The sequence below is a fragment of the Sphaerulina musiva genome, assembly GCF_000320565.1.
Source record: "Sphaerulina musiva SO2202 unplaced genomic scaffold SEPMUscaffold_5, whole genome shotgun sequence".
Lineage (NCBI taxonomy): Eukaryota > Fungi > Ascomycota > Dothideomycetes > Mycosphaerellales > Mycosphaerellaceae > Sphaerulina > Sphaerulina musiva.
In genome coordinates, this window is record NW_016017387.1 from 528786 (window position 1) to 551205 (window position 22420).

The following is a 22420-nucleotide window of genomic DNA, read 5'->3' on the forward strand; positions in this document are numbered from 1 at the left end:
ACACTAGCGAATCAGCATCGTCGTCGACCTGATTCTGTACTTTGGTACGTGGCTGGAGGTTGACCTTATTCATGATCGAAATTTACCTTTTTACGCCTCGCGCTGGAAGAGGTAGTTTCCACTAACCTTACCTCCTCAGTACCTTAGTTTCTTCTACGGCACGGCTGGCCCGGTTTTTACACTTTTGTGTGCGGGTGAATGTGTGTGTTGTGTGTGTGTGGCCGATTGTGTTCTTGTCTGCCGATTTATGCCCACTTGCGGTTGTACCAGAGAGCCGCCCGCCGAGACTGGGACGCGATATCCTAGTTCTATCCTAGTCGCTTTCAGCTGTGCATGCTCTCTCTCGCTTGCGGCCGGGGTCATTTGAAGGAGTAGTAGGTGAGATTGGTTCACACTCACTTTATCACTCACTCACGCACGCACGCACGCACGCATTGACTGCCGATCTGTCAATGGGAGTCTTTCTCATCATCCCACTGGCATCCTCACCGCACACCCGCTACTCTGATGGGCTTCCACGATAATGGACGAGAAGTAGCCAGAATGAAGGAAGCACAGCTCGAAGCAGGAGATCTGGAGCCCGTGCGGCTGAATCTTTTGGCGCAAGAAGACGAGATCAGACAACAGCAGCAGCAGCAAGATCAGAGCAGGACACAGCGGAGCGACAATGTGGTCAGGATCCAGGACCTCGCGGCACAGGCGAGCGCAAGAGCGGGAGAATACTATGAACGGATCGATCCACACGTGCAAGTGGCGAGGAAACATGCCTCGAGAGTCCTGGGGCCGGTAGCAAAGGTCCTCGCTCCTGCGCAAAAGGCCGTGGCTCCAGCGGTGGCCGCCATCACACCACTGTTGGGTGTGCTCGCGCCGCTGGCTTCCATGTTCCGCCCATCCTTTCTCCCCAAGCAATCCGCTGGACACCGGAAGCTGCGGAAAACTGCCTACCTGGACGGCATCAGAGGCTTTGCCGCTCTCATGGTATATTGCCTGCACAACCAGCTGTGGGCTCACGCCTTCTATGATGGCTCTCCCGCGCTGGAGAACACGTTCGGATACGACGGCAATTACTACTTCGCCGCTCTCCCTTTCATCCGCACCTTCTTCTCCGGCGGCCACTTCTCCGTCTCGTGCTTCCTGGTGCTCTCGGGCTACGTGCTGTCCGTGAAGCCCCTGCAACTCATGAGACAAGGAGAGTACGTCTTGCTGGGAGACAACATCTCGGCCTCGCTCTTCAAGCGATGGCTGCGCCTCTACCTGCCCATCATTGCGGTGACCTTTATGATCATGTGCACTCCACATCTGTTTGGCATCCACATGTCGTTTGAGCCGCAGAAAACGCTCAAGGACGAAATTTGGAAGTGGTACTGCGACTGCAAGAACATGTTCTTCATTTTCGATACGGGAAACAGGATTATCAACGACTACCACCCTCACATCTGGACCATTCCCGTGGAATTCAAGGGCTCCATCCTGGTTTACACCACGTGCATGGCAGTGTCGAGAATGACGCGAGATGGGCGGCTGTGGTGCATGGTGGGACTCTGGTACTACATGATGTACATTGTGGACGGCGCCTACTTTGCCATGTTCTTGGGAGGCATGATGATCTGCGACCTCGAGATGAGAGCGGCCGAAGGCACTCTTCCCCGCTGGATGAAGGCCTTGGAGCCGATGAAGAGCACCATCTACTACACCTTGTTCACCGTGTCCATCTTGCTGGGAGGAATCCCATCGCACTCGATCGAAGTATCGATCCTAAAGAAGAGCCCGGGATGGTATTATCTCTCCTACCTGAAACCCCAGGCGGTGTTTGACTTCCGATGGTTCTTCTTGTTCTGGGCCGCGACCTTCCTGGTCTGCTCGGTCCCTCACGTGCCCTGGGCCAAACGATTCTTCGAGACTCGCTTCTGCCAACACTTGGGTCGCATCTCGTTCATGCTTTACCTGATGCATGGCCCCGTGCTCTGGGCTCTCGGAGATCGACTGTACTGCGCCGTAGGCTGGACCATTCCCGGCCATCACATCCTCCTCATGCCTTGGTGGGTGGGGCGCTTTCCTCTGCCCAAGTGGGGGCCAAAAGGCTTGGAGCTCAGCTTCGTCCTGTGTCAGATGATTCTCCTGCCGCTCACCATGTGGCTGGCCGAGATCATGACCATTGTGGTCGACGACAGCGCGATCAAGTTCACGGCCTGGTTGTATGCGTGTTTTCTGCCGGAGAAGCCATCTCTCAAGGCGGCCACGAGTCAGAGCGAGGAGAAGACGAATTCATAGCATGTACAAACTTGACGGCCGGACCCCTCTCATCATCATCACAATACGATAGATTGTACAAACGTTCTCATCAACATGCTCGCTCGCATTCTCTGCCGCCCTTGTGTCTTCCGAGAGCCCAGGCTTACTAGCTCCGCTCTCAAAACCTACTACTCAAACATCTCCGCATGTGCATTCGGGCAACGCAGCTCCGATGCAACAAGGGGCTTGGATTAGCTTGCTGATCCCAAAGGAAGAAGCCGAGCCGAATCAATGCTTATCTCAGCGGTGTGCTTGTGCCTCATCATCTCCACGCTCATCACAAATCTCACATCATCATCCTTCTTCATCTGGTGGCGTCAACCGCGCGCGGTCCAGATTCTTCGGCGTGACCAGCCACGTGGTTATTGTTCAAAAAGCGGGGGAAGCTATGGAGAAATACATATTGCCAAGAAGAGGGAATCTGTATTTTATTATGTTCACTGTAAGGTATCGTACCTATGGGACATGGACGCACCAGAGAGTCGTTTTTTTTTACGAGAGATGTCGAGTCGCATATGCGTGCAGTTTGATCACCTACTTACGCTTACTCTTATGGAAATTGTGATGAATTCAATTCACTAGCAGGCGCTACGAAAAAGCAGGGCATGTGCACAAGGTGGCACGAGTCATGATTATCTCGATTGTCTCTTCTCGGTAACGACGCATGTGATCTAGAACCTACCGAGGCTTCTGGACTTTTGGCGAGTCGCACTAGTGGTAGGAGGTAGTTGGTAGGATAAAAAGAAGGATCTTCCCGGCCGGCCCTTCTTTGCAAGTCGGGGGTGGCGTTACGGAGGTACAAGAGGTACGATTTTTTGATTTTAAACTTTCTGGAGGTATAGAAATTCATGGAGAAAAGTTGGAGAGAAGAGGAGAGGCTAGCTACAGATAGGTTAGGTAGAGGTCGGTAAGTGTAGAAGATACCGAGCGGGCCAATCACTGTTATGATGCAGACGCTCGTCTGGATGGTTAGCGGGTGATGGGAGATGTGTGGTCAATGGGACATGGGAGATGCCCTGGTGAGGATATCACTGACAAAGGGATTTCGATCATCATTCATACCTACCTTATAGGCACATGTACAGGCATCTTTCATGGGTTGCATTGCCATTGCCATTGCAACTGGTGGGCTCGCTTCGTCATATCGTATTTTGATACATGTCCCATTGATAAGGAACAACAACAACAACAACAACAACAAACATCATCAACATCAACATTCACGATTCTTTCGTTGACGACAAATCCCCTCAAGCTACATCTCTCCCAAACCACTCTTGATCAGCTCCGAAGAAAAGAAAATCAAGAACCATTCCCACTGGCTGTGTGGTGACCATCAACAAAGCAACTCAAACATATAAACCTACTCATCAACAACTACCAAACCACCACCCACCAAACCACCACAATGCCCTGGTCACCCACCTCCCCTCCCCACACTCCCCCAGGCGGCCTCCTCTCCCCCCAAAAATCCCCCATAGACCCTCCTCCCCCCTGGTCTCCCCGCCGCCGCCACCACCGCCTCCTTCCCACGTCCACAACACGCTACAGCAATCCCCTCCGCACCAAACGATATCTCGCACCTTTTCTCACCTTTCTTCTCCTTCTCATCATCATCTTCACCACAACATCCATGTCGACGTCAATGTCGTCGACGAGAATGTCGAATTTACAACATCGTCCCAATCATCAATATTATTCTCCTACTGCTCTCGCGAAAAATATGTCTGAATGGATTTCTAAACAATCTTCTCAGAGGTTGAAGGTTGCAGAGATGAAATTGAGGGGGACTTGGAAGGGTTATCAGGAGGGGGAGTTTGAGGTGAAAAATCCTTTGGTTGGGGTTGAGGTGGGGGGGTTGAAGGAAGAAAAGGAGGATGGAAGGGAGGGGGAGAGAAAGGGGGTGTTGAGGGTGGAGTATCCTGAGGAGAGGGTTGGGAATTCTTTGATGGGGATGGGGAAGGGGAAGGAGGATGGGGAGGGGGAGGTGGTTGTTGTTGTGTGAAAGAGGGTAGACAGTATCTACCTATATAGCTATTTGAGAAAGAGAAGGCAGGGGAGGTCGCAAGGATTTCTTTTTTTTACGACTATTACGACGACTTATGGATGAGTGTGGTTTATGAAAAACTACTGCTGCTTATAGTAGCAGCAGCAACGAAGTGGAGAGTGGCGTTTCTGATCGATATATATATATATATATATATACATATATCAAAAACGTAAGACATGTACGAAAACGCAAATATGATGAAAAGACGGTAGGAATTTTGGAGGGGTGTTGAGGCAAAGAATTTTCAATATCCGAACATCAGGTATATACATTTATATATCTTTCAATTCCTTCACCTCCAACGAAAGCCACCACAACAGGCGTACCTACCTCCTACCTGACCTTACGTATATACAAATCAGCCACCCCTTCCACCTCCCCACCAATTTCCATTCCCCTCTTTTCCCCCTTCCCTCTTTCTCCCTTCCATATCTAATTCGCCCAAGTAATCGTCTTCATCCGATACCATTCCCGCAAACCCTCCTCACCATTAAATCTTCCAAACCCAGACTTCTTCGCTCCACCATGCGGCAGACTGGGTTCGTCGTGGACGCTCATGGAATTAATGTGTACGGCTCCTGTTTCAATTTGTCGCGCGATGCGCAGTCCTCGTTGGAGATTTTCGGTGAAGACGGCGGAGGCGAGACCTAGATGGTGAGAGAGAGGGGAGGGGAGGTTAGGTTAGGTTAGGTTAGGTAAAGGAAACAGGGGGGAGTGAAGAAGAGGGAGGGATGTTCTTCTCAACTCACCATATTCAGTATCATTCGCAATCTGAATTGCCTCTTCATCACTCTCTACCACAAACAACGAAACTGTCGGGCCGAAACTTTCTTGATAGTAGAGATCTGCATCTTTCTTCACATCTTCGAGAATCACGGGTCGCATGGCCGTGGCCAGTTCGCGTTTATCGTTGACGTCGCCGTAAATGGCTTTGGCGCCTTTGGAGACGGCATCAGATAATAAACTGGCGTTTCTGCCCACGGGCGCTTTGTCAACCATGACGAGGCCGTTTTGGTCGGGGAAAATTTGGTCAATGGTTGCGCGCAGGATTTGGCGGAATTGGTCGGCGATTTTGCTGTGGACGAGGATCTGAAAAGAAGGAGTTTTTTAGTATATTGCAAGGGGGGGCAATGATGGAATGAGGGAGAAGTCTTTTTTCAACTCACTCGCTCGGTGGACATGCAGATTTGGCCCGAGTAGAGAAATGCTCCGACGACACATTGGATGGCGGCATTCTGGAGATTGGCATCTTCGCATACAATCGCTGGCGCTTTTCCACCGGCTCTGTGAGGATTTTTTGTTAGAGAAAATGTTCTGCAGCTTGCCCTCAGGTTATATTGAAAAAGAAAAAAAGAAAAAAAAAGAGGATATCGGCTTACTCCATCAATACTGGCTTGAGATGCTTTCCAGCAAGACTCGCAACAATCCCGCCTACAGCTGTACTGCCGGTGAAATTGATTTTTCGCACTGTGGGGTGGCTCACGAGCGTGGTGACAATCTCAGGCCCGTCTCCCCGGTGATGTGTGATGGTGTTGAGGCAGCCCGCCGGCAGACCAACCTTGTGGAAGATGTCGACCAAAGCCCACATGCTGCCGGGGCCCTTTTCAGATGCTTTAACGACGACCGTGTTCCCCACTGCGATGCGAGCATGTCAGTACGGAGAGGATGATCATGATCTGTTTGACTTTTGCACAAAAACATACTAGCAAGTGGCCCCAGAAAAGAGCGCAAGCCCAGGATACAAGGGCAATTCCATGGTGCAATGGCTAAAACGACTCCAAATGGCTCCTTGACGACCATGGCACTCCTGTCCTCGGACAGAATATCAGGAAGAAAACCCTGGGCGGCACCACCGATCAGACCAGCAGTACTCCTCAGAGACTCCACGGCGTCGTTGAAGTCAAAAGCAAAGTAGTTCTCAGTCGAAGCGACTTCCTTGTTGGCGAATTGCCACAGTTCCTCTCTCCTGCGAACGAGCTCATCGGCGGCTTTCAAGAGCAATTCTCTTCGAAATGAAGGCTTGGTCTTGCTCCATGCGGGGAAAGCCTTTTCCGCTGCCGCTACAGCAGCATTGCAGTCGTTTACATTGGCGGAAGAAGTCTTGTATAGCGTATTGCCTGTTGCTGGTGCCACAAGATCGAAGGTATGCTCGGTGGTGACTTGTTTGCCATCTAACCACAGAGGAACTGTCCAATCCTGGCCGGGGAATGATGTGGTGCCCGTTTCGCTGCTTCCGTTAGTGGTAGCCATGATGATATTTGAAATAACAAGATATACGATTGCGGGAGATGATTCTTATTGCAAGTAGTGGACAACGAGCGAACTATTTGAACAACTCCCCTCCCCAAAAAATAAAGTCATTATGATTAACATTTCGGTGGGTTTTTATCATGTGCCCAAGCCTCCATGTGTCCGCAGGCGATCTACCTATACCGCCTACCAATAGAAGCAAGACCAGCTCTTCCGGTAGTCTACCTATCGTGTCTCTCTACGCCTACCGAGCGGGGTCTTGAAGGCAGATGAACGGCTGGAGAGAGGATAGAGTGACAAATGGCGTTCGGGACAAGAGTGTAGAGTAGGAGGTAGTGCTGAATGCGGAGTCGGACTCGGTTGAATCGTTCTAGTCGTAGCCTAGAATTTCGGAAGAAAGAGGTGTGGACAAAGCTCGTGGTTTGAGCCGTGTCAAAAGTGTTTGTTGGAGGGAGTCTGCATAAGCTGACACTGCTTCATGCTAGGGAGCATTATGTAGTAGGAGGTAACAGTCTTCTTTGTTCTTTATAGTAGTATTTCTGGATATTGCCTCTCCTAGACGACGGGCTTTTCTAGACCAAGGTGGGTACAGACAGTGAAGTGAATATAGTGAAGTGAATATAGTGCAGTGCACAGTTGCAACAGTTTCTGCAGCTGGTATAGACTAGGAGCCCTAGGAGGGAGGGGATGGAAGAAAGGAGTGCACGGTCCGCGTACCGGCCGCCCATGTGCTCGGAGGGATCGTATCCAAGACACAACCGCGCTGCCTATCACTGTGTCTCGTAACCTACCGACGTTATCTTCAGTGTAGACAGCAGCCAACACGAATTGCGTGTTTGGATACCTATCATACCCCCGAGATTGGGCCCGTGACAGACATAGAACGAGGCGGATGAAAGGCCATCCTCTCTGTCCATTGTTGACACGGGAGCTCCAGTGATGTGTGTTTTGTGTGTCCCGTAGCCGAAGTCCTCGCCGGGTGAACAGCAACCTGGGAAGCATCCGAGAGAGGGCGGCGCGGCATCAGGATCATCGCTCAGACTGCAAAAATGCCCCGTCCGAAGGTGTGTGGACCACGTCCCCCGTGTGCTAATATTATGCTCCTAGTAGTTCGGCATTGACTAACAGCATGGCAGGTCAAACCACAAGATCGGTATGTGTTGCAGATCCGGAGGCATTGTCCGTCCGTCTGCTTGTCCATGAGTAGTCGACGACTCACCATGCCCCGATTAGACAGCGCTCAGCACGTGCTTGCGTGCCATGCAAAGCCTCCAAGATTCGATGTGATGCCAGTGCTCCTTGTGGACCATGCCTCAAACGTAACCGTATCGACTCGTGCATCTACCTGGAGTCGTCTCGGAAACGACAAAAGACGTCGCCATTTCCGACGCCGAGTGTAGAGGACAACACTTCTCCATACGCTTCTCGACGAGAGGGATCTTCCCAAGATGCTCGTTCGGAGCGGCGAACCAACGGCGCCATGCCACCCGTTGCGATCATGCAGCCGTCAGCGAGCCATGTGGGTGCACGTGCGAGAAACGGAGATGGCACTGGCACTGGTACCCACACTTCTCCTAGCAATACTCCTGAACCAGCCCATTCACGGATGACGCAGAGTCGAATGCTGCTGAGTTCGAAAGGCGAGAAGCGTAAGTCCGTCCATTCAGGAAGTCAATCAAGGGGTCAGCCACAGCGCGCCCGCCTTTCCTCCGAGCTGATATGAGTGCCAGTCTACGTGGGCGAGAATGCATCACTCTCCTTCCTGCACTTCCTGCGAAGGATCATGAAGAAGTACATGGGGCCTTCCGCGTACGTTCCATCCTTTGCTTACCTGATACTACTGTGCCACGCCCGGCACTTTGGTGACCAGCTTCCCGCACAGGCGAATATGCAGGGGCAAGATCGTAGTCAAGAAATATGGCCAAGTGAATGAACATTGATGCTTACTGCATGTCTTAGCTTCACCGAGAACCCGTTCAAGGATAATATGCTGGAGATGGAAATCCCGCGAGACGAGAGTCCGGTCATGACGGATCTTTCGCTAAGCGACAAGCACGCTCTCGTGCAACTCTACCGCGAAACCGTAAGTCCCGTCTGTGGTTTGTGCTCGGCAACAACCAGGCTGACAGCAGGGGGCTGCTGCAGTCGAGCGGCATTCTCGATCTCTTCACTGTAGCCGAAGTGCGTGGTTTTCTCGATCGTCATACGGCTCTGAGTCCCAGCAATGTGATTGAGGAAGTCGACAAGAGAGCACGAGCCGAGCAGGCTGCACTGAACATGATGCTCGCCATTGGCCATCAATGTCGGGGCCACAACATGTTTGACGTGCACAATGCTGCCCGCTCGTTTAGTTGCGCCCAGAAGTATGCTTTCGAAGGCTTTCTGTGCGACCCTAGCCTGGACATGGTGAGAGTGTTCCTGCTCATGGCTTTTTACATGCTCGGTGCCTGTCATCGTAACGCTGCCTTCATGTACCTGGGAATCGCATCCAAAGCCGCATGCGCGCTCGGCTTGCACCGACAGGACCAATACAAGGACCTTTCGGACGCGGAGAGCCTGGCCCGATGGAGGACGTGGAAAAGCTTGCTGGTGCTGGATACTATCGTTTCTTCGATCCTCGGCAGGCCTGGCGGATTGCCGGCCATGCGGCCTGACGATGATACTGCTTATGATGGTGACGGAGAAGTGGGAAAAGCTGATCGACCCCGATGGCTTGCATCCAGAGCCGTGTTTGGGATATGCTCACACATCATCGAATTAGAGCAACAGCTGGGCAGTGGACAGAGTATGGACGCCCAAACAGCAGATGCATTCTTGCAACGACTACGAAAATGGAATGATTCTGTTCCCACCGAACTCCGACACTTTGCCAGCCTCAAAGATACCCTCGGACCGGCGGATCGTGAGCTCTTTATCGGTGCTACACACGTCGCCTGTTCATACTACTTCACCATCATCCTCGTCACCCGACCTTTTCTCATCTCCCACCTCATCTCCCAAATTCGTAAACGGAGAAAACCCAGCCTCGAATCAACAATAACAGCAGCAACAGCAGAGCAGCAACAACAACAACAACCACACTCGGCCGTCTCCGACCTCGCCCAAGCCTGCCTCGACAGCGCAATTTTCATGTCCAAAACCGGCTACATGTCCATCAACTCCACCATTCTCTCCAACAACATGTGTCTCCTCAAAGCCTGGATGTTCGCCGCCGGCCTCCTCCTCGGCTTCTCCATGTTTGCGCACAGTGAAGAATCTTCTTCTTCTTCTTCTCTCCTCCTCCCGGACGTCGACGAAGCTTTCCATAATGCAATTGCAGTTCTCGAACGTTTAGCATCTGTCTCGCCGCAAGCTCGACATTATTTGGAAATTCTCCGGACCTTGTCGGATGCGATTGTCGCGAGGAGAGAGCAAGTTGGAAGAGAACAGAGGAGGAGGAAGAGAAGTAATCCGTACGTGAGTCAGATTTTTACTGCGGAGTTTTGTTGTGGTGGTGGGAGGGGAAATCATCATCATCATCATCCTCCAGTTCCTGCTACAGCAGCGGCATACTCTACTTCTACTACTACCATTCCCACGCCGAATTCTTCTCATCATCATCATCATCATCATCATCATCCTCATCACGTCGATATCAATATTACTGCTCCTGCTCCTGCTTCTGCTATTGGAGGAGTGAACAACAACAACAATCACAACAACCTCTTAACCTTTGACGAATTCGCAAATCCTTCTTCTAATGGATATGTCGACGAGTTCTCGTCTTCTTCAGCAACTGCATATCCCGATGCTGATGCCATTGCTGATGCTGATGTCGATGTCGATGTCGATGTCGATGTCGATGCGAGTTGGAATACAATGGCGGATCCTCTGCTTTCGGATGGATTGTATATTGATTGGGAGACTTTGTGGCCGATGGAGAGGATGATGATGTGATGATGAATTGAATTTTGGATGAAGATTGGACGAGGATGAAGATTGGAGGGGTGGTTCTATGTGGTGTTTTGTGCTTTTGCTTCTGGATAGTCAGTGGTGATGATGATGATGATGCATGTGGGATATATAATATTTTACTTTCCAGGAGAGTGATTTGGATTGTTTAATTGTTGAAGAATGAAAGTGGTATTCTAACACCCAGGTATGCTTCTATCCTCCATACTGCGCCTAACGCTCCACAACCGAGAACTAAATCAGAAGACAATCCATCAATGCGCAGCAACAACCACCCCCGCTTGTTGCATCGCCACCCCATCATCTCCCTTCTCCTCTCTCCCACCACCAACACCCCCCAACCCCTCCGGCCACTCCCCCGGCCACTTCCTCCTAATATCCTCTCGCATATCATACCCATTCATCTCCTTCATAGTCAACTTCCCCTCTTCATCCTCCACCTTATACAAAGGATTACTCGTATTATCCGAAAACCCAATTCTCTCATGAATATTCTCTCTCGCCCGCGCCGAAGCCGCTTGAACTCTCGATGCTCGAGGTTTTCTCACTCGCTCATACAACTCCAACGCACCCTCCACACTCCCCGGAAAGTACTCTTTGGAGAAAATTAATCCGAGCGCCGCGGAGTCTTCGAGAGCCATACATGCTCCTTGACTTTGATCGGGCATCATCGGGTGAGCGGCATCGCCCATGATGCAGGCTCGAGATTGATGCCAGTGGGAATAGGGTTGATGGACCCAGAGTCTCCAAGGACGAATTTCTTGACCGATGGAAAGGTGATTTTTGACTTGTGTATCAAGATCTGGATACGGGGCAAGAAGGTCTTCGACCGTACTTTCCGCATCCCATTTCTGTTCCGTAAAATCCCCTTTTTCGCGGGGGAAGAAACAGTAGTAGGATAGGAGACTTCCGCTGTTACAGGGCGATAAAACAATTTTGTTCCAGCTGTGATGTCCGCCCCAGTATTCGATGGCGCTGTTGAGACTGTAGTTTACGAAGCCTTGGGATACGGCGGCGGAGGTTATGACGTTGGCGTGTAAGCAGCTGGAATCCGAGGGCCGTTTGTCGACATGGATGCCTATGATTTTCCGAATTGCGGACCCGATGCCGTCGGCTCCGATGACGACGTCGTGTTGGAATTGTAAGCCGTTGGCGAATGTGATGAGGCCGGTTGAAGTGTCGACTTCGATGCACTAATACATTTATTATTATCAGCATATCAGCTTCGGAGGAAATCATGTGCAAGGATCGGGTGAGATGGGTAAAGATATGGTTTTGGAGTACCTTGTGGTTCACTACCAATTTGACAGGTGTCCCTGTTCCTTGCTCTTGCGTCGCTGTGTCCATGAGCATTTTGTGCATATCCTGTCGATGGAACATGTAGTACCTACAAGAAGATGTTTATTAATATTCAATCGGCCTTGTAATAACTTGTTCTGAGTTCACTCATATCTCCTGAAAATGATTTAAAAAAAAAACTCACGGATTTCCCCATTTCTGCTCATAATCTCCCAAATCATACACACTAACCGGCTCACCCGTCTTCCAATCGCGATTGATCAGTTTGCGAAGATAAACTCCATCACCTTTGGCAATATCCACATCCCATTCCCGCAGCCATTTCATGCCGTTTGCAGCGCAGGAAATCGATGCTCCTACTTCTCCGGCATAGTCTGCTCGTTCGTAGATGGTGACGTGGTGACCTGCTCGTCGTAGAGCGATGGAGACTGCTACGCCGCCGATTCCGCCGCCTACTACGGCGATGTTGAAGGGTTTCCAGTTTGTTCCTGGAAGGGCCATGGTGGAACGGTTACTTTCGAAGGGTCGCTGGGTCAAAGTTTTGATGAATTAGTTAGGGAAGGGAAGGTAATGGTGAATTTTCCCCCCTATTCTGAGACTTTGTCTTTTTTTTTGTGTGAAGGGTGCTGCTGCTGCTGCTGGTGTTTGTTGATGATGATGATGATGATCAAAACTGCAATGGAGCGGCACTCGACGATATCTAAATGTCTCCTCTCGCTATCATTCTGGATTCGTGACCTCCGACGATCGTGTTGATACAACTTCCGTCACATGTGAAGGTTACTTTGGCACGATAAGCTGGTGCTCGGATCGTGCACCCGGCTACAGCACTTCCACGAGCATGATGATAATGATAGTGATGGAGGTGTACGGCACGAGTCGACGTCTCTAGCATAGGACATGGCGAGAGAGAATAGGTCACTGTTGTACTCTGTCCGTGTCTCCCCTAGACTCTAGAGAGGATGCCTTATGAGTGTAGGGAGGAGGCAGCTTTGCGACTGTTACAAGTGTCCGTATTATTGATGATTATTATCGATTAGTATGCGACTATACGATTACGTGGGGCGCGGGCACTTGAAATGGAGAGCGGAGCGTCGGGAGGCTGAGCACTGAGCAATGAGGGTGCAGGTGGGGTAAAATTCCAAGTGAAGACGGACAAAAGTCTCGAGCAGATCAAACAAACAGTCATGCCCATGAATCCCATCCCTTTTCCATGTCCCTGAGCAAACGTGCCGAGTGTCAGCGAGTGATCTCCAAAGTGCCCCCCCCGAGCTACCTCCTAGAGAGATGCCTAATTTGTTGCTTAATCCCGAGTCCCGCGAATAGGAGGCGACGGGATGGTCGTCGACAACAGAAAAAACCAGGGATTACTCACTGACACATACAGACTACCTCCCAGCAGAGTAAGACTGCGTGAGTAGAGTGAGTAGACTCGCCACGCCAAGGGCAGGCAGCGGGTGTGCCGCCGTCCGTCCGTTACATGGGTTGTTTAGGAGGTACCCCGGCCGTGCCCTCATCCACATCCGAAGCGCTTCCGAAAGTGAGGAGGGGACTTTCGGATATACAGCTCACACTCACACTCGGCGGTTGGCGGCACAACAAAGGACGTCTACTGATGCTGCTGATATATCTGCTTACCAAATGCCAACTCCACCCTCCGGAATTGCCTCCTCCATCATCATCATCTTCATCATCAGCAGCATCATCAGCATCAGTCGTCTCCATTTCTAGATCACCTCATCTCATCTCTCTCTCCTGTTTTCTGCCGCTGATCTGATCCTTCACACTGCTTTGTGCCCCTCACTCAACCATCCATTATCCATCTCCCCACCTCTCACACAACAACAACAACAACAACAACAACAACAACAACAACATGGCCCCCACCAACGGACAGACGACAAAAGATGTCGGTCTCGACAAGGAGTGGACGGAGAACATCATCAAGGCCATGGGTCCCAAGACTGATGCACGCCTGCGAGAGGTCATGGGCCCGCTCATTCGCCACATCCACGACTTTGCCCGCGAAGTGAATCTCACCGTCGACGAGTGGATGGCGGGCGTAGAGCTCGTCAACTGGGCCGGTCAGATGAGCAACGAGAAACGAAACGAAGGCCAACTGCTGTGTGACGTGATTGGTCTAGAATCGTACGTTTTTTTTTTCGCTGCGTGCTGGTGGAGATTCTTTTTTTTTGGTTTGTTGAACTAACAACTCATATGTGTGCAGATTGGTGGATGATATTACTGTTCGAAAGGCTACAGATGCAGCAGATTCTGCTACGGCTTCGGCCATTTTGGGTCCTTTCTTTCGACATGATCACCCCGTGCGAGAATTCGGTAGCACCATTTCTTTGCATGATGTTCCTGATGGCCAGATTGCCTATGTCCATGGAACTGTGACAGATGCCAAGACTGGCAAGCCTATTCCGAATGCCTCGATTGATGTCTGGCAAGCAAGCACCAATGGTACGTCGCAGCACCTCTCTCTCCTTTTTTTTTTCATTTTCTTTTTCCACCGACTTCTGCTGACAGAGAAATCGTATTATAGGACTCTACGAGCAACAAGATGATGCGCAAGACGATCACAACCTCCGTGGAAAGTTCTATACCACTGCAGAGGGTAAATATGCCTTTTACTGCCTTCGACCAACTCCATATCCAGTAAGTTTTCATCTCTCTCTGTTTGTGTCAATACAAAAGAAAATTGCAAAGAAATAGTAAAAAGAAAAAAAAAGGAATTAAAAAAAATAAAGAGATTCAAAATAAAATAAAAATAAATAAAAATAAAAACACTAACCCAACCCCTTCCTAGGTCCCCAACGACGGCCCCGCCGGTAGACTCCTCGAACTCATGGACCGCCACCCTTTCCGCCCCGCACACATCCACTACATTGTGCAACACGAAGGCCACAAACCCATCACGACGCAAATTTTCGATTCGGAATCCAAATACTTGGAAGATGATTCTGTATTTGCCGTCAAAGATTCTTTGGTGGTGAAATTTGAACCTCGAAAGGGGGATCCCAAGGCGGAATTTACGCTGCAGTATGATGTGGCGTTGTCGAGGACGGAGGAGAAGGGCACGGGGTATCAGCCTATGGTTACTACTTCGGCGATTTCGGCGCAGTTGTGAGGAGAGTGAAGTGAATTGGTGGGATTGTTTTTGTTGTTGATGTTTTATGGGATGTTGAGGGTGGGGATGGGGATGGGGATTGGGTATGAATGAATATGAAATTACTTTTTTCCTTATTTCTTTTATGAAAGTGGATGGTATTTTCGTCGTGAACATGAAAGTTGTTTGATCATGATTCGTTAGTATCCCAAGTCTGTAAAATCCATCCATCCAATCCTACGCCTCCTCATCCTTAAACCCCTTCAACTTCAACAACCTCGCCGCATTATCCCTCCCAATCGCCTTCACCGCCTTCTCCCCCCCAAGCTTCTCCTCCAACTGCACACCATCAAACCACCCACACGCATCCTCAAACGACTCAAACGGATAATCAATCGAAAACAAAATCCTCTCGGCCCCAATCTCCCTAATACAATACTCCAGCGTATTCGTAGAAAAATGTCCACTCGTCGTAATCCAGACATTCTCCCGAAAATACTCTCTAATCGTCTTTTTGCACCCCAACCCCAACGGCTTCTTCACATCCTCAAACCAATGATTAATCCTCCACAAATCAAACGGTAAATGTTCACCCAAATGCCCCACAATCACTTGCAGCTTCGGAAATCTATCAAATACTCCATTCGTCACCAATCCCAATAAATGCAAACTCACCCCTTGCGCAAACGACAACGGAGGCCCAATTAACCATTTTCTCGGCTCCCACAATTTCTCATAAAACACTCCTGTCGGGTTGCGAGGATGGAGGTATACTGGAACATCTAATTCCTGCACAACAGACCAAAACGCATCCCAAGAGGGTGTATCGTAAAATATCATTTCCGAGCCAGAGGCATCTGTGCGTTGCGTATCATTGATCAAAGCCCCTTTAAATCCAAATTGCGTCACACATCTCCGTAATTCTTCGGCGGCGGTGACAGGATCATGCATTGATAACGTCGCAAAACCTCCCAGACGGGTCTCGAAGCCGCTGATTTCTCGAGCTAAATGGTCGTTGACTTCGCGGGCCAGAGCGTCGGCTTCGGGCCGGGAGTAAATGTCTTGGACGCCCGGAGCTGTGTAGGAGAGGATTTTGTAGCCTACGTTATATTTGTCCATGAGGGAAATTCGGAGGATGTTGATGTCGTTGATTTCTTGGGTGTGTTTGCGCGGGTCGACGGCGAAGAGGCTGGCCCACCATTGGGTTTTTTCCGTGTGGCGGGGGAGTGCGAAGGCTTCTTCTAGGGCGATTTTTCCTTTCATGGTTGCTTGTGCTTGCTTGCTGTATGTATGATGCTCTGCTGGGAGAGAGAGGAAGTTGGGAGGAGGTTGTGTGGGGTGGTTATATATATAAGATCTTGCAGTGGGCTGACAAGTTTTGCGAGGGCACGATTTATCAATGTGATGAGAACAAATTTTTTCTTCAAAAAGTACTTCCCAGAGGCTTCCTTTTGTACGGAAAGGAAAGGAGAGAAGAAGAGAGGAGAGGTAGGAAAGTGTGCATTTTAACCTCACCTTCCTACGGATGCGGGTGAATAACACATACCCCATGGAGAGCTACTTTTTCCCCTCTCAAAACCACATCGGCTTGTACACTCCATGCAGAGTGCTTCACAGTCAGAGAGAGAGAGACAGACAGAGTCTCTCCCCCGGACCGCCAACCGTCTATCCATCAATCCTTCCCGTCCAGCAAAAAAAGGGGGGGGCTCAAGAAAGGAGCTTGTCTTGTTATCTCCCCCGGACCGATCACTCTGTACATGTAGCCTTCACACGGCTAAGTACCTCATTCCCACTCCCGAACGAGCTCTTGCGCGTCAGGACCCATAGATTGATTGTACACCGTCATCGACATCCGCTCCGTAATGGATAATGATTAAATAGCAGTGTGAGGTCATAGACAATATATGATGGCTCCGATGGGTCGATCTACTGTTTGTAATGTAGGAAGAAGAATGTCGTCGAATACCTAGCGAGCAAACTCCGATCCGACAACAAAAGATTATTATTATCTAAGCTGCTACTAAACGTGACGACGATAGGCCCCGCTCTCCGCCCCGCTCCGCCCCGCCCCGCCCCGCTTGGATTGATTGATCATTGACTTGAGCCGAAGGAAAAGAAAAAGATCTCGGGATATCTTCGGAAAGAGAGTTTACCGACGACGTACCTAGCCCTTTTCTTTCATCCTCATAAATTATAATCCTCAACTAAGTGCTGCTCTTATTACTTATTATTTATCATTCATCCCGGGAAAACTTCACTAGCATAAGCTTTTCCCATCGTTTCCAATGCCCCAGGTGCCGGAATGGTAGATTTGTGAATGATGGTATATTCCTCCTGTTCTTCTCCTAGTTCCTGTTCCGCTTCTTCCTTTTTAATCTCGTCTTTTTCTCCTCCTGGAGCTGTTGGGACTGCTGCTAGGGCTGCTACACGATAAGTCTGCGTAGCATTAGCAGTAGCAGTAGAAGTGCACTGTGCCTGTCGTTGTTGATCGGCCATCGAAATCGATTCCACAACCGAATTGAAGGCAGCGGGGACAGTGATAGATTTCTTCTTCTTCATCATCTCCTTCTTCTTCACAGGAATTTTCACTACCGTTGACCGCTTAGAATTAGATGAACCGGTGGTGTTAGTACTGCGAAAAGAATCTTCTTCTTCCTCTTCTTCTTTAGTCGTGGGTGTGGAAGACATTTTTTGGGGTCGATTTTGGATGGAAGATGGGATTTGTGGCTTTCTTGTATCGGTTTTTTGCGTTTGCTTGTTGTTTGCTTCTTATCGTCATCACTCGTCTATAGATGGAAGAAGTCAGTGGGCTTTCGAAGTGAGCAAGCAAGCAGGCAGATGTTGCTGGGGTAGGTATTACCTACTGGCTAGACTGTGGTCGTGAGGATGAGGTTTGTATACATCCTAGATGGGAGAAAAATAAAAAGAAATCAGGGTCGAAGAACCTCCATGTAGTAGGTAGGCTTCTGATTTCATCTATACAGGTTTTTGGTGTGGGTTGTATATAGCAGCAGCAGCAAGAGGACGCAAAAATCCCTCTACAGCTTCGCAACTACACTCGTCAAGCTGCGTATCACTTCTACAGCGCCTCTATCACCTGATCGAACCGCTCCTTCCATATACCCTTTCCACACATCACTAGTCTCCGTGCCCACGAAATGCAAATCACGAAAAGAATCGCGAATCGCATGACCAGCGACATCCAACACCCCAGGCGGCAGAGCAGGCGATGGACAGCCATATCCCGTCCACTCCTCATCCGACCACGGTAAAGTGACAATTTCAACGAGCTCATTTCTTGCATTGGGGTAGTCAAATACGTTTGCAATCTGCTCTAGAATCTGACGCTGTCTCTCCGACTCATTATGCCGCGACCACTGTTTACCGGGCGTGCCTGCGACAAAACAGGTCAAAACGTGTTTATTGTCGATGGGAACGCTCGTGTCGCGAATGACTCCGGCGGGTCCGCGGAAGGATTGGATGAGTCCACAAGAGCCTTTGGTTAGCCAAAAGGGTGTTTGGAAAACTACCATAACTTTTTGATAGAATCCGTAGCGGAAAGAATCGATGAGTAATTGTTTTGCTAGCGGGAGTGGTGGATCCAGGGTAATTTTCTTCAAAACTGGTAATGGGATGGCTGAGATGACTTTGCGGGTGTGGTATAATGTTGTCGATCCACTACTACGCACCACCACATTCTCATGTCCGAGTTGCTGAATGTCGGAAACTGCACTCGAAAATTGGAGAACACCCTGCGGAAGCTCTCGAGCTAGACATTCTGCAAACTGCTGCGTTCCGTGCCGAAGTCGAAGATGTTGACCTCCGCCTTTGCGATCAGATCGCATTTGAAGGAGCCCGCCGCCGGATTTGCAATAGGATAAGAAAAACAGGGCGGAGATATCTTCCGGATCGTGTCCTAACATGGCTCGTGTCCAGACGGTGGCTGTCTTCATGGCATCTTCTGAAGCTCCGTTGCGTCGTAAATAGGCTGCAAACGTCATGGAATCGAGCTCGGTATTTTGGGGGAAAGCAAGATCCAATCTTTGACAATCGGCCTCTGTTTGATCGCGGATGAATGCGATATTGTCCTTGATGGCATCGAGGAAAGGTGGCAATTCGCCATAGGCAAAAGATTTCAGGTCTCCTTCTGAAGTTTGTAAGACGGCATTTCCAGTAGTATTCTGCTCTACCAATTCCAAATTGAATTTTCTTGCGAGAGAAATCATATGGCTTTGATTGGTATCGTTGATCCACGCAGCTCCCAAGTCGACAGTTCCATCATTTGTCGGCCCAATTGTTTTGCTCCACGTACGGCCTCCAACGCGTTCTCGGGCTTCGAGCACTACGCAAGACAAGCCCGACTCGATGAGCTTCGCAGCAGCTGTGAGACCTGCAAGTCCAGCTCCGACCACTACTACATCCACTGTGGAGGTCTTGGTAGAAGGTGCTCTCGCAATCGGCATAGGCTTGTGTTTGGCCACCACAGCTTCAATCTCAAACAGCCATCCTTCTCCTGCCAGTGCAGGGACAGGGACGAGCGTCATTGCCGGTCGATGACCATCCAAGAACTTCTGGATATGCCTAGTATGCAGACGCCTGGCGGGATCATAGTTGACAATGTAGAAAGTCAACTTCAGGATATCCGAGACTTGCGTTCCTGATGCGAGGAGGATTTTGCGCAGATTGAGCAGTGCCAACTGAATCTGTGATTCATAGTCGGCTGGCACTATGCCTTGTCCATTTGTTCCTGGTTGGCCCGCAATGTGGATGATTTCCTGGGCATGGGAAGATGTCGCAGCTGCATAGTATGCTTGGGAGCTGTTGCCGACATCGATCGTTTTCATATGGGGAGACATGCTTTGCGGACGAGGTTCTGATTTACCTTCTGGTGGAGAGATGCAGAAGCTCGACTTCAATGTGTCTGTCGTAAGCTGCACAGATAGGCCAGGAAAGGTTGGCCGGGCCGCGGGTAGCTAAGCTGATATGCGGTGAGGCCAAGAGTTGTGTCAGAGGCCGCAGATGTCAGCAATTCCCTCCAAGAAAATGCAACATCGTGGATGGTGTCGAAGCGTGTTATATCCCCATGAAGAGAGAAGCTGGACAGGTCTGCAACACATGGATGAGAGCTGGGCATCGCTGACCAATGATCCTAGGCCACTCATAGCTACTTCTTCGGAGCTGGGAAAGCTTCAGCAGGCATGCAGTAGCGTGGTTTGTGTGAACCTCGAGCATACCGAAAGCATGTGGTTGATATAAGAGTACATCGAGTAGGAAATACGATCGTGTTGATATCGGACTTGTGTTCTTGACAGCTCAGCCGCGATTCCACATCAGTACTGGACAGAAGGACACTCAAGCAGAGGTTTTGAAGCCGGATGCGACGGGGACATCGGTTCCATAGAGAGCGTGAGCTCACTACATATATCCAAAGCACTGCAGGTTCATGAAGTCAAAGTAGAGGCTACGAAATGAGCACTCTCGAACTTGCACCCTGGACCACGGAGCAAGGAATCTCTCAACGTCTTTCTCTTCTGCCATCTCCTGCTCAAGTGGACGCTATCACCAAAATAGGCGAGACAGAGTGAGCGGTCTCGTCTGCCGGCCATATTGAGTCTCTCTTGGACCTTTGGGCTCGTTTGTCATAATGGCAGTGTTGCTCAGCAGAAGGAGGATCTTGCATAGGGCGCCTTGAAGGTAACAGGTGTAATTCACTCATCGGTAAAGATCGATGCACAATCTCGGCGTCGTCTCGCTCAAGGGCAGTATGGATCTCGCAGCAAATGAATGCTGCATCTGCTAGTTGGAGTACAAGGTCCAAACTGTTCAGAAAACTGCCAAGAAATAGAATTTATCGGGGTCGGCAGAATGTTAAAGCGTGGTTGTATCACGTGCAATGCTGTAGTGGTTGGATGTTGGATCCTCCCAACCGTCTCAGTTTGCCCACCGCCCCAGCTTTCCCCTTCCCCTTCCCCTCACTCCGCCCTCGCTTCAACACTGCCCAGACATTTGGCGTACAATGAGTTCGGCGCATGTAGGAAGTACTGAGGACCTTCATGAGTCTGCTGCATGTCACAGGCGAGCATGAAGGATCCAGACTCGGGAGAAATCGCGTATAGGAAGCGAGGCCGAGGGTCTTTTCCAACAACCTTCCGGGTAGAGAGACGCCACAGCACGGCTCAGATATGCCTCACAGTAGTACTGACTATAGTGCTGGTGACTGGCGGTGAGGTACAGTACTAAGAAGCAACAACCACAACTACGACGACGACGAAGACGACGCAGAAACGGCCGCCTCAAGATGCCGTTCCAAGCTGATGTGCAGCGATATGTCGAGCATGCTAGCAGGACGATTGAGCACTATCTGCCTCAGGTGAGTGGATTCACTTTCTCAATCCTCACAAAGCGCAGTCCTGATCAGACTACCACAGGACCGCAATTCGCGCCTCTTACTAGCCGGAGGTGCGGCCACCGTCGCTGGTATTGTCCTGTTTCCACTGGCACATCACTTCGTCCTGGGAAGACAAGTGACACACACGCAGCCCAGTGCCGGGTCGCTCTGGGCATCAGCAGAGTGTGGTGAAATCGAGTCCATTCCCAAAACCCTCACCGAAAGTGCCAAGGACTATCGCACCGTCCACGACAAGGTCACCACACACATCAAGGATGTCACCATTGGCCTGAGCGCAGACATGGAGGGAGACTTCACCGCACTCCTTCGCCACCATTTCACGCAATTCAACAAGACGCCCGTGAGCTGGTTTGCTTGGCTTGCTTTCAATACTCCGAGCCAGAGAAACACTTTCCAACCAGATCACATCAACAAGCTCAATTTTGTCAAGGGCGATGTCGTCAATGGTGCTTATGCGGTTGTGAAGAGAAGCCCTCTTCGGGTGGAGCTCGCTGTCTCGTCACCAACGAATCTCGAGGCTGTTCAGAGCCGTGTGGTCATTTCATTGCGGCCACGAAATCAGGGAGCCACTTTGATCTCCGAGACGATTCAATGGACGGAGCGGAATAGCGGAGTCACCCTGCCATTGGAACGATTGGTGGGTCGATTCTTGCACGACTTGACAGCGAGATGGTTGGTGCTATCAAGCGCGGCATTCCTGCGTGGTATATCCTCTGTATGACATGACTGGGCGTAGATATAGTCCAGACCGGAGACTCGTCTTGATTGACGCCTTCGCTGTGTGCCCTAGGCTAGATAGTCAAATGACAATATATCACAGCCATGAGACAGCGCCAGACTTGTTGGTGTAGTATTTCACGAATGTGTGTATCTCTTGAACCCAGTCTAGCTGCATATGGACGCCTTAAAGACTGCCGCATGAGTTGCCGAGAAGTGGTCACGTCAGCTGGTTGACTTCCGGTTGGTCTCTCATCAGAGCTCCAATCCGTAGAATAAATAACTTCTCAACTAAACAACCGACCCAATCGATTTACCTACCATATACGTGATCATCAGT

At 50.2% G+C, this 22420-nt stretch overlaps 9 protein-coding genes across 9 annotated transcripts; 4 read left to right on the top strand and 5 right to left on the bottom strand.

Annotated features, from left to right (window-relative positions):
- Positions 1–358: 358 nt before the first annotated feature.
- On the top strand, positions 359–3415 carry SEPMUDRAFT_149172 (uncharacterized protein). Its single transcript, XM_016905386.1, has one exon. It carries the CDS (start codon positions 508–510, stop codon positions 2269–2271), a length of 1764 nt encoding a protein of 587 aa, XP_016760640.1. The 5' UTR covers positions 359–507; the 3' UTR covers positions 2272–3415.
- A 1162-nt stretch (positions 3416–4577) lies between these two features.
- Positions 4578–6671, bottom strand: SEPMUDRAFT_149173 (vanillin dehydrogenase). The gene is made up of 5 exons (XM_016905387.1): positions 6046–6671; positions 5722–5977; positions 5509–5626; positions 5092–5431; positions 4578–4989 (listed from the first exon to the last, which is right to left on the bottom strand). The coding sequence occupies exons 1-5, from the start codon at positions 6590–6592 to the stop codon at positions 4775–4777; spliced, it is 1476 nt and encodes a 491-aa protein (XP_016760641.1). The 5' UTR covers positions 6593–6671; the 3' UTR covers positions 4578–4774.
- Positions 6672–7641: 970 nt separating this feature from the next.
- Positions 7642–10528, top strand: SEPMUDRAFT_133253 (uncharacterized protein; the record flags this gene model as incomplete). The annotated part of the gene is made up of 6 exons (XM_016902552.1): positions 7642–7656; positions 7729–7745; positions 7826–8241; positions 8323–8401; positions 8552–8675; positions 8738–10528. 6 exons carry the CDS (start codon positions 7642–7644, stop codon positions 10526–10528), a joined length of 2442 nt encoding a protein of 813 aa, XP_016760642.1.
- Positions 8591–12558, bottom strand: SEPMUDRAFT_65681 (FAD/NAD(P)-binding domain-containing protein). The gene is made up of 4 exons (XM_016909728.1): positions 12027–12558; positions 11828–11930; positions 8738–11736; positions 8591–8675 (listed from the first exon to the last, which is right to left on the bottom strand). The coding sequence occupies exons 1-3, from the start codon at positions 12341–12343 to the stop codon at positions 10798–10800; spliced, it is 1359 nt and encodes a 452-aa protein (XP_016760643.1). The 5' UTR covers positions 12344–12558; the 3' UTR covers positions 8591–8675; positions 8738–10797.
- A 966-nt stretch (positions 12559–13524) lies between these two features.
- SEPMUDRAFT_149174 (dioxygenase) lies at positions 13525–16217 on the top strand. The gene is made up of 4 exons (XM_016905388.1): positions 13525–13990; positions 14070–14308; positions 14391–14503; positions 14655–16217. The coding sequence occupies exons 1-4, from the start codon at positions 13719–13721 to the stop codon at positions 14973–14975; spliced, it is 945 nt and encodes a 314-aa protein (XP_016760644.1). The 5' UTR covers positions 13525–13718; the 3' UTR covers positions 14976–16217.
- On the bottom strand, positions 15192–16217 carry SEPMUDRAFT_44611 (amidohydrolase 2; the record flags this gene model as incomplete). The annotated part of the gene is made up of 1 exon (XM_016908937.1): positions 15192–16217. The coding sequence occupies one exon, from the start codon at positions 16215–16217 to the stop codon at positions 15192–15194; it is 1026 nt and encodes a 341-aa protein (XP_016760645.1).
- A 975-nt stretch (positions 16218–17192) lies between these two features.
- SEPMUDRAFT_108035 (uncharacterized protein) lies at positions 17193–17642 on the bottom strand (the record flags this gene model as incomplete). The annotated part of the gene is made up of 1 exon (XM_016900714.1): positions 17193–17642. The coding sequence occupies one exon, from the start codon at positions 17640–17642 to the stop codon at positions 17193–17195; it is 450 nt and encodes a 149-aa protein (XP_016760646.1).
- Positions 17643–17915: 273 nt separating this feature from the next.
- SEPMUDRAFT_133256 (Amino_oxidase-domain-containing protein) lies at positions 17916–19810 on the bottom strand (the record flags this gene model as incomplete). Its single annotated transcript, XM_016902553.1, has 1 exon — positions 17916–19810. The coding sequence occupies one exon, from the start codon at positions 19808–19810 to the stop codon at positions 17993–17995; it is 1818 nt and encodes a 605-aa protein (XP_016760647.1). The 3' UTR covers positions 17916–17992.
- A 1217-nt stretch (positions 19811–21027) lies between these two features.
- On the top strand, positions 21028–22196 carry SEPMUDRAFT_149175 (uncharacterized protein). Its single transcript, XM_016905389.1, has 2 exons — positions 21028–21324; positions 21383–22196. Exons 1-2 carry the CDS (start codon positions 21253–21255, stop codon positions 22082–22084), a joined length of 774 nt encoding a protein of 257 aa, XP_016760648.1. The 5' UTR covers positions 21028–21252; the 3' UTR covers positions 22085–22196.
- The last annotated feature ends 224 nt before the right edge of the window (positions 22197–22420 follow it).